This window comes from Chaetodon trifascialis, chromosome 16 (assembly GCF_039877785.1).
Source record: "Chaetodon trifascialis isolate fChaTrf1 chromosome 16, fChaTrf1.hap1, whole genome shotgun sequence".
NCBI lineage: Eukaryota > Metazoa > Chordata > Actinopteri > Chaetodontiformes > Chaetodontidae > Chaetodon > Chaetodon trifascialis.
Genome location: NC_092071.1, coordinates 24920799 through 24932068, shown reverse-complemented (window position 1 = coordinate 24932068; position 11270 = coordinate 24920799). Strand labels below are relative to the sequence as shown.

Here is an 11270-nt window from a genome sequence, read left to right as displayed (position 1 = left end):
GTTAAATTGATAACAGCAGTGGGCCTTTTGGTATTATGTAATATTATTATCTCAGGTTCAGCATTAAAATCTATGTAAATGATGAACTTGTTCCACTAAGTGTAATTCTGGAATTCTCTAGTCATGTCCCACTCTGTTAGCATGTGTTGACTTGTTAAAAGTAACATTCTGAAATTCAATATGAACTTATCTTCACAAAGGACGACTGCAGAAACAACACAGACAATAAATACCCCAAAAACAACAAAAACAGTTTGAGTGTAGAGACCTAAATGTGTCATTTACTATCCGTAAATTACTGTACACTACCTACAGCACATCACCTTATAGTTTAATGCAAGCTCTTTAATCAATTTATTTTACTCTCACCTACATTCAGGTCCACAGAGCACAGTGTTTCTGTTTTAGATGGCAAATGTGATGTTTGGGTTTCTAACCACTGTCCATCATCACAGCTTAAAGGACCAGGTGTAATCACACCTGTAAATAAGACCACTCCCTTAATTTGAAGGTGTCTGAGCTTTACACTCCTCTGTCTTAGCTGAAGCATCGTTTTCCTCAGTGTCTTGAGTTCTGGCCGACTCTAGCTCAGAGCCAGCTGTCAGTGCCAACACCTTCTGGGCAAGTCGCTCAAGAACCAGATCAGCAGTGCTGGTCAAAGTATGCTGAAAAGAAGGGAAACAAAATACCACAACATCAAATGAGACATATTTTAGGAGGTCTGTTGAATTCATTTGCTCAGAGGAAATATCAGCACTGAGCTTTGCTTTACAAATGCTACAGCAGTTGTCTTGTTGGGGTCTGTGTTGACAAAGCTAAAAAAGGTGTATGAAATTAGATATTTAATGTTCTATGGCAGATCATGGTGATCATTTTTCTCTGGGACTTCTAAGGGTTGTTGACCTTCAGCACTCAGTGATGAACAATGCTACAAGCAGCATCACATAAGAGCTGAAAAAACTCTTTTTAAGGAGAAATGCAAATGAAAAGCATTTTGGTCATTGTTTGTGTTGGATCTCTTTTAGTTCCCAAGCTTATATGGTTGTTATGTTCTAAGGTTCTTCCAAGTGTAGGCCACTGCAGATGGAGGGAACAGGAGACAAAGCAGGCAAAGGGCCTGTACAATCCATCCATCCATCCATTTTCTATACCGCCTATCCCTTTCGGGTTGCGGGGGGGCTGGAGCCTATCCCAGCTGTCAACGGGCGAGAGGCGGGGTACACCCTGGACCAGTCGCCAGTCGATCACAGGGCAACACACAAGACAAACAACCATTCACACTCACACTCACACCTAGGGGCAATTTTAGAGTCACCAATTAACCTAATGAGCATGTTTTTGGTCTGTGGGAGGAAGCCGGAGTACCCGGAGAGAACCCACACATGTATGGGAAGAACATGCAAACTTCACAAAGAAAGGCCCGACCCGAGGATCGAATCGCCAACCTTCTTGCTGTGAGGCACGTGCACTACCTACTGCCCCACCATGCCCCCCGCCTGTACAATCAGTTCTATCATTTCTGTGGCTATTTCTTCTGATGGCCAGTAGAGGCCAGCAATTACTTGATGCTTGTTTCAATGCAACTCTTCATTACAAACATCTTCTCAGTTCAAGAGCATGTTTTTGTGTTGACTTAGTAAGCCAATGAACTGAATTATGCTAATATGCCGATCCACAATAGGATCAACAGCAGAGAGGCACTGACCCTGACAGGAATGTACAATGTAACTTTTATTAATACCATAAATCACTGTAACAGCTTTCTGCTACACACCTGTAAGATATGCAGTCCCTTTAGTGTGAGGACAGCCAGCTCTCTCAAACCATCCCCAGTCAAGTCTAAGTAGATGATGGACAGCAAAGGGCTCTTGAAGCTCCGCTTCCACTGCAGCTGAAACTGTCCATCTTGTTCACTCTCCAACCGCTGGAATTTGTAACAAAGAAGTTCCTGCGTGGCAGAAAGGCAGATAACACTGCTGTCATCAAGATGTCACCACATTAGTCCATCATTCTAATCAGATGGCTAAAAAGTGACAACAAAATTCTCCTATTACGTCATGTTCCAGCTTATTCAGTTGCGCTAGACCAACTGTGTATGTCATGTTACTTCAAGAACAAGACAAGCGATATTCTATATATTTCTTATTGTCAACAAATCCCATGAAAAGAAATACCAAAAATGAATCCAAAGCCTGATATCTATTCTTCCTCTGTCCCACAGAGCTATAGTGTTGTCCAAAAACTCTCCTTTGACCTAGTCCCACATCAACCATCTCGCTGCCTGAAACACTCACTAGAGCACCAAATGTGGATTAATCCACGGCTGCAGAGTGCCCAACAAATGCACTAACTTCAGTCTAAATAATGTTTGCTAAGAACTACAATACCTAGCTGTTTTAGAAAATGTTTTTAATGTATGTTATTTGAATCTTTTTTCAAAAGATTTTATTTAAAAGATTTATGTTCACAGTAGAAACCAATGAGCTTGGAGCTGAGAGCCACAGACAGGATGAGGAAGTCAGATAGTATTGAGAAACAGACCAACAAATGGTTAGTTAGTTTTGATCTTATGGGGGATTTACTGACAATAAAAAATACTAGTACTAATATAAAAAAAGTGCTATTAATAAAGTTCACCAATAAAGAGGAGCTCTGACCTGCCCATATGTTCCCAACAGCACCTCTCTCTGTCCATCAAAATCCAGGTCAATGACAAGAGCACAAAGCACTGCATCCCACTGGTCACTCTCTGAGAGGCACACCGAGCAAGACAAGCCACGCTCCTGGACATCTCTGAGAAGACACAGAAACACTTAGAAAAGAGTATCTCACCAAAACAAGTGATTACCTTTCTGAAATCTTCATAATGTTCTCAGACTCTGACCTGTAAACAACTGCCATCTCTATAGTGCTAGTTACCAGAAGGTTGTAGCTTTCCATTTCCACATCTGAAAAAACACAGACCCGGACAATCAGTCAAAAGTCCTATCCACAGTGATAAAATAAGATTAGACTTTATTTATTTATTTATTTATCAGCAGGTGTAGGCGACTCTGGCCCTTCCTGTACAGGGTGTTTGTATTGTCTGTCCAGTCCAGTTTATTGTTGAGGTGAACACTCAGGTACTTAAATGAGTCCACCTTGATGGCCAGACATAAGCTACACTGCATATCCAAAAAGAAGAATATGAAGAAGAGACAGACAGCGATATAAGTCTTAAGATGTGTAGCTAAAAAAGAGGAGTAACATACTTTTCTCTCTGCTGGGCTGGTTGGGCTCAATTTGGCAGCTCAGCGGGAACAACAGCACTGTAGAGATTGGACTGTCAAACTGGAACCGCCAGCTCTGCAAAACCTCTGACAAAAAAAGCAACATCTTTCAAAAACATCTAGGAATAGTCCCACAGCTCATTCATGATTAGTACATCTTGTAGTAATTTCAGCAATTGCCTTGAGAGATGAATTTGGGACCAGTTTTCAGGCTCAAATTGAGGAAAAAAGATCTTTGCCTCCAACATTTATTTCTCAGTGCTGTCTAATATAGGATATCACACTACTACTATTTACTGTACAATGCTGATTCCAATTGTGACACTGTGTAAAAGGTAAATAAAAACAGAATCCAAAACCTTTCCAACCTATTTTCAATCGAATACAGTACAAAGACAAGATATTTAATGTTCAAACTGCTAAACTTTATTGTTAAATATAGTAAATATAGTCATTCCGAATTTGATGCCTGCAACACATTCTAAAACCTCACAAGAGCTTGCTTACACAGGGTTGTGTTACATCAGTTTTTCTTTTAACAACACTCAGTAAGTGTTTGGAAACCGAGCACACTGTTTATTGAAGTTTTGAAAATTAAATTCTTTCCCATTTTTGCTTAATATAGGACTTCAGCTGTTCAACAGTCTGGGGTCTCTGTTGGTGTATTTTGCATTTCATAATGGTCCACATATTTTCAATGGAGGACAGGTCTGAACTACAGGCAGGTCAGTTTAATACCTGCACTCTTTTACTGTGAAGCCACACTGTTATAACACATCCAGAATGTGGCTTGGCATTGTCTTGCTGGTATAAAGCGGGATGTCCCTAGAAAAGGCATCATCTGGATGGCAGCATATGGTGCTCCAAAATGTCTATGTACCTTTTAGCATTGATGGTGCCTTCATAATGTTTAGGTTACCCATGCCATGGGCACTAACAGGCCCCCATACCATTACAGATGCTGGCTTTTGAACTTGGAAAACAATCTGGATGGCCTTTTTCCTCTTTAGCCCGGTGGATACAATGTCCATGATTTGCAAAATCAATTTGACACGTGGACTCCTCAGACCACAGCACACTTTTCCACTTTTTATCAGTCTGTTTCATATGAACTTGAGTCCAGAGAAGTCTGCAGCATTTCTGGATGTTGTTGATATATAGCCTTTGATTTGCATGGCAGTCCTTCCTTGCGTTTGTAGATGTAGCAATGAATTGTGTTTACACACAACGGTTTCCTATGTGTTCCCAAGCCCATGTAGTGATTTCCTTTATACAATCATGTCTGTGCCATCTGATCATAGGTCACAGGCTTTCAATGTTAGCTTTCGGCCTTAACCCTTATGTTTAGAGACATTACATTGTGGAACGTTGTTCTCTAAGTGTTGAACTATCTGCCCGTATTTTCAGTTTTTAACAAAGTGGTGAACCTCGCTCCATCCTTGCTTGTGAACGACTGAGCCTTTCAAGGATGCCCCTTTCATACCTAATCATGATACTATCACCTGTTACCACTGAACCCGTTTAACTGAGACACTCTAACAAGAGTTTTTGGAGCAAAGTCTTTTGTTGCTCCTGTCCTGGGTTTGAAACGTGTTGCTGGCATCAACTTCAGAAGCACATATTCATAAAAAGCAATGAAAGCTGATGAGGTAAAACATTAAATATATTGTCTTTGTGCTGTTTTCAGTTGTGTATATATCAAAATGGATGAGGAAATGATCACATTCTGTTTTATTAATGTTTTACACACTGTCCCAACTTTGTTGGAATCAGGGTTGCATATAAAACATTCATGACACATTGATGTAATATTGTAATCTTAATGTGTTCCCTGTTGTCCCCTGCACAGTCACAATGCACCCACACATTTGATTTGATTTGATTTGATTTGAATTATTCTGTCTGATTAGACCTTTGCTCTGTGTGAAATCACTCTCAGTGTAGTATGTACTATTTTCACGGTCCACCTGAGGCTGGGTTCTGAGTGAAATGTATGCACTATTTTGGTGCCCTCAAGAATTCCCATAATGGAATGAGAAAGTATTGTCCACCTACACTATTGAACACTTTTTCTGCTACCAATCCCACAATGCAATACATCATATTTTATAGATGCACACCTGTGACAAAGGTACAGATATATTTAATGATAGAATGAATGATTGCTGATTGTGATTGATCCTGGTTCAGATTTTTCAATGGGCGATCCAGCAATGTTTTGCTGAAACCCTGTGTTGCACCTGCTGCACCACTAGACTGGTTCCGTTCAAATGAATGAGATTGAGTTGTTTCACCTTTTACCTATCACATTAGCTGTATTTCTATAATACTGGGTTACATTTACATGCAACTGACAGTGATGGTGGTTTTGCAGCCATGTCCCCATACATTTGCTGACACTTCTGTAGTTCTTTTCACCAATCTGAGATATTGCAGCTGTCAGAATGTCCCAATATGTCTGATAATTATAATAAGGAGGCTGAACATTGTTTCTGTCTGGTAATCACGGTGTGAGGACTGTTTGTCTGTGCAGTCAGTGCTAAAATAATACTGCCTGTTATTTTTGGACATGTAAGGCTGGGACAAAGTGCACTTTTATCTTCTTAGTATATCAGTCCAGTTATCAGACATAATTCCCTCCTTTGACCTTAGCAGAGGTTAATGAGCCACCATAAGTGAAAACATCTGTGTGGGTGTGCAGTGTCTTTAAGGTATATGAATATAGCCACATAAATAATGCAACAGTGTGTCTGGCCAAGGCACAAATGTGTTCATTAGCCCTGAAGGAGGGAAGGGGGGGCTCCACTGTCTTCCTCAATCACACTAAGGAGGGAAAATGTGTCAAATGCTCCTGAGACAGAGTTGAACTGCTCTGAATCTCAGAATCATTATTGCGTGTTTGGTCTGTCTCACCTGGTCCTGTCTGGTTGACCAGAGCCAGTCCAACGCAGCTGTTCTGGCAGCCAAATGCTGAGAGTCGCCTGCCACCAGCTATACTCAACACATCCAACCACAGCACACTGCATGGAGGGAAGGGAAGCATTAAGAATGCAGGGTTATGGATCATGGCACATGCATGTTGCTGAGCAAATGTGTTGACAGGCAATATTTTGTTTACTGATGCAACTGTAACACTTTCTGCCTTCAGGTTATATCAAAATCAATGCTGGCACCCACTTCTACTGTCTTTATTCTCTATATATGTATGTAAGTATGACTCATTGCTCTCTCTGTTATTAAATTAATAACAGAGAGAGCAAACAGAAGGAACTTAGACTAACTTGCTGGGCAGTTGTTGTAGCTCAGGGAAGAGTCTATCTACTGGCTGCTCTTCAAACTGGTGGAGGGAGGCATTCTGTAGGAAACAGGAGAGTCAGGCTGAATGTTGCTCTGATGTTTCATGATGAATCGAAATAAATATCTCCTTCAGATATGCAAAACTCATACCCTCTTGTTTCATAGCTATGAAAATAAGCGGGTAGCTTTCAGCCCTTTTAATCCACAAGTCTTCTATTTGACAGAACAATGAATCTTGTTATTGCCAACTGCTGTTTCCAATGTCATAGGTGAACGCGGAAACTCAACTTTTAAGCCAACAAGGAGAACCTACAGTGAACATCAACATTTCCATGACAACTGGGTACACTCCATCTACTGAACACGATGATGAGATGTAACAGAAAGCTCCAGATTCGCTTCTAAACATTGAAAGTCTTTAAACACAAAAAGATAAGATAATAATAATGTACTGGTATTTTATTGTAAAATACCTTAAAATGTAGGAATAATATTCTATAGATAAATCAACTACAGAAAATTCAGAAATATACAGATACAGCATATCAATGGATTAAATCTACATTTTCTTTCTCTCTCTCTCTCTCTCTCTCTCTCTCTCTCTCTCTCTCTCTCTCTCTCTCTCTCTCTCTCTCTCTCTCTCTCTCTCTCTCTCTCTCACACACACACACACACACACACACACACACACACACACACACACACACACACACACACACACACACACACACACACACACACACACACACACACACACACACACACACACACACAGGATCATCTTGGCTCTGATCTCACCTCCTTGTACAGGTGGATCCTCTGGTCATGACCGCTGAGCAGAAATACCGTCTCTCTGCCTGCATCACACTGCACTCTGAGAGAGAGAAAAGCTTGCTGATATTTACCATCCAGTTACATTCCACTGTAATTAAGAAGACACTAAAACCCATTCAGGAACACTGTATAATATAAGGTCTCATCAGTCCAAATTGGGGTTATTCAAGTCAATCATGCCAACAGTAACTGGAATTGGAATGTTGTTTGAAGTTTTGAAGTGTTGTTGTTTTGGTCTGCTGTTGATGTAGAGAACTGCAAGAACACAAAACAAGGCTTGATGAGGTATCACTGGGGCAGAACATATGCATTTTCTTTTTTTTTTATTGGTCAAATTACTGAGTCTCTAAAACATTTGATTGGACTGTTACCTGTTACTATATTTCCAGTATAACAGACTGCCAAGCAACATCTGCTCACTGGTTTGTAATGATGCCATTCTGCTTGTACTTGTTATGGGATCCTGTAGGAATGGTGACTCCATTTTGGAGTCAGGAGTTAGCTCTTTTATATGTTGTCTATAATCCTGAACTAAACTTGCTCCTTGCAGGTTTGGCCTGCAGCAATCGTTACCATGGCAACTGAACTCAGCATGAACTTTGCTATCACAGCTCTGCAGCAGCAAACTTACTCTGTGTGGTACAGCTGGAAAGGTGTGAACTGCAACTCCAGATTCAGGCAACTCTCTGTTCAAAGAATCACACTAACATCAGCAAGTGAAACAATTGTTAGAGTAAGCATCATAGACATCAGGACACCACTTCACTCACGTGCAATAGACTCTAGGTTGAACTCTGAGCCGGGCTCATAGTCACAGTAGATATTTAGGAACGGTGTGGCTTTGTCACCAGAGTCCTGCAGGAGTTCAACCATAATTAAGAATGTTTCTAAAACGGTGGAAAAGATTTATAACCCTGAAGTAAAGTTCACACATGCAGTAACCTGTAATCTTAGATATGAAAATACCTTGACAAATGTGATGCCCACCACCAGGCCTCTTTTGGGAGGAGACTTGTTGAAGGCATCTATTGAGACAATTTCTGCATCAACTAGATAAGGAAGACATGATTAAATCTTTGCAGTATCGACCAACAATCAACATATATAAACAATAACATATGTTTTGTATGTTAGCTATAAATAAGCAATGTATCAAGAAACAACTCTGTCAGATAAATTAAGTGCAGTACAAAGCTCAATATTTCCTTCCAAAAATGTGAATAAAGAAGCATCGAAATACTAAAGTGAAGCGAGTGTACCTCAAATGTGTTCGTTAGTACAGTACCCAAGAACATGTACTTGGTTACATTATACCAATAACTATAATATAGTTATTGGTAAATAGATGCCAACATATTATGCTGGCATCTATTTATTTATGAACATGCTATTCCTCTGTACAAGAACAGAGATGAAACCAATATGCATTAGAAACGATACTTTATACAGTACCATTACTAACATACAGCAAATCAGTAAGAGATCTTCAGCTAACCCATGCTTTGTCTATGTTTCAAAACACTGAAAAAATGACGACAACAAATTGATTCCTAAAGGCCTTGTCAATGTGTCGCTATTACTCACGCAGTTCGTTTATAGAGAGCTTATCCTGATCTGGTAAGGATATTAGTAAGGATATTAACGAGGTGTTGTGTTGTGTTGTGTTGTGTTGTGTTGTGTTGTGTTGTGTTGTGTTGTGTTGTGTTGTGTTGTGTTGTGTTGTTTTGACCTCCGTGTTCCTTATATGTCCGGGGTTTTGGACTACCTGGTATGTAGGTGAACTGAACCTCCTTGGCCACAGGTCGGATTTTGTACTGCAGCTCCTGGTACCTGAAACATACCACCTTCCCTTTTAGAGTGGCCGCTAACAGCTCGTGCTCCCCGGCCTGGCTCAGGCCGTAAATGTTACTCTGCGACGGAAAGCGGCTGAAACTGTCCTCCACGAAGGGATATGATTCACGAGGCATCCTGCAGGACGAAACTGAACTCTGTATTTCCACCAGAAATGTCAAGATTAAGGTTGGTTGTTTTGTAGCTGCTGTTTCTCCAACACCATTCACGATTGCCTCAAGTTATTTTAAACGACAAAAGGTGAAACAGCTTTATTCAGTCATTATTAATTTTATTGTGAAGACAGATATTCAAAGTCTCCGTTATATTTCTGCATGATTTCAAAGAGCTTGAGCCGATTACAATGTAACACAACATCCGGGTTTGGAACGCGCTGCGTTCAAGTCTGTCGAAAGTTTAGAATTTAGTGCTCATAAACGATCCAGCGAGGAGGAAGATGAGGTTTTACATGATAAACGTGCTTTCAAATTAATCCTATTACCTTCCATTTCATTGATTTTCTTTTACACTTACTTTTTTCTCTGTATTTTGTTAACATGGCTGATGTATTAACTCTATCGCTGAAACGTTGCTCCGTGCTAATGGATTTTACATAAACAGTCATCAATCCATTTACAAAGTGCATGTCATTATTTTACGATTGAAATAATACCAATATGTAACATTAAACGTTTTTGGACATCAGAATGATCAGCATTCACCGCATTCTCCGCTTCTACCTGAGAGTACGAAAGGCAGCACATGGCTTTTCTACTTCATGTCATAAATTGATGACAGATTCGACGCATCACATGTCTGATCCCGCCATCTACCGGTACTGTCCGTTACACTCCAAATTAAAGCACTGACTTTCTTTGTTTTCTTTCTTTTCTTCAAGGTGATTGTGTTATCAAAAAGCTGCTGCTAGGGATCACATCTCTGTGCTCACTTATTCTCTGCTTTCATGCATTTTATTTACAGCTCATCATTCATGACCCAGTCTCACTTTATCTATAATAAACAGCATTATGTCTATTGTGATGAAAAATGAATTATACTCTCAGCAGATACAGCAAACCTTTCAGATAAAAGCGTCAAACATGATAATACAGATAATTCTTGAAAACTACAACACTATACATGTTAAAATGATTTATTTGAGTGAATGCAAACATACTCACAAACTAACAAACTTACCATACACACACTCTATGCACATAAAGGAAAATGATTAAAATAAATGGGGTTGTCTGTTCAGCAGCATCTGAGGCCCAGTCAGCCAAATTCAAGACAGATAATGATGTTTGTCCAGTAGATGGCGGCAAAAACTCTCACATCATGTTGTTGAGCTGACTGTAGTGGAAAGCTGGTCAGTTTTGCTTCTGTCAAGATGCAGGTTGGCCCAAAAGGACAGAGGTTGAGCAGAGGCCCAAGTGAAAGAACGCTGGATTTATCATGATGAAATGCAGATTGAAAATGCCCAGTTCTACAAAAAGTAAACATTTTGAAGACAATCCGTCTTTAACTGATAAATATTGTGTTGTCGGGGCTGCACGGTGGCGCAGCAGGTAGTGCACGTGCCTCACAGCAAGAAGGTTGCCGGTTCAATCCCCAGGTCAGGCGGGGCCTTTCTGTGTGAAGTTTGCATGTTCTTCCCATGCATGCATGGGTTTTCTCCGGGTACTCCGGCTTCCTCCCACAGACCAAAAACATGCTCATTAGGTTAATTGATGACTCTAAATTGTCCGTAGGTGTGAGTGTGAGTGTGAATGTTTGTTTGTCCTTGAATGTGGCCCTGCAATCGGCTGGCGACCGGTTCAGGGTGTACCCCGCCTCTCGCCCATTGTAGCTGGGATAGGCTCCAGCCCCCCGCAACCCCAAAAGGGATAGGCGGTATAGATAATGGATGGATGTTGTGTTGTCCATAAGAAAAACACAGCTCCACCTTCGTCAAGAAACTGTGCTATGACCGCAAAAAAGTAGCTCATAAGAGACATAAACATAATTCTAAAAAAATTGCACAATTTTCTTCTTATCTAT

The 11270-nt window shown here is 40.4% G+C and overlaps 1 protein-coding gene across 1 annotated transcript; it reads right to left on the bottom strand.

The window, feature by feature from the left end:
- Positions 1-256: 256 nt before the first annotated feature.
- kptn (kaptin (actin binding protein)) lies at positions 257-9596 on the bottom strand. Its single transcript, XM_070982865.1, has 12 exons — positions 9166-9596; positions 8367-8449; positions 8171-8255; positions 8032-8086; positions 7365-7440; positions 6551-6624; positions 6183-6289; positions 3252-3356; positions 2885-2948; positions 2658-2793; positions 1775-1948; positions 257-665 (listed from the first exon to the last, which is right to left on the bottom strand). The coding sequence occupies exons 1-12, from the start codon at positions 9365-9367 to the stop codon at positions 501-503; spliced, it is 1326 nt and encodes a 441-aa protein (XP_070838966.1). The 5' UTR covers positions 9368-9596; the 3' UTR covers positions 257-500.
- Between the last annotated feature and the right edge of the window lie 1674 nt (positions 9597-11270).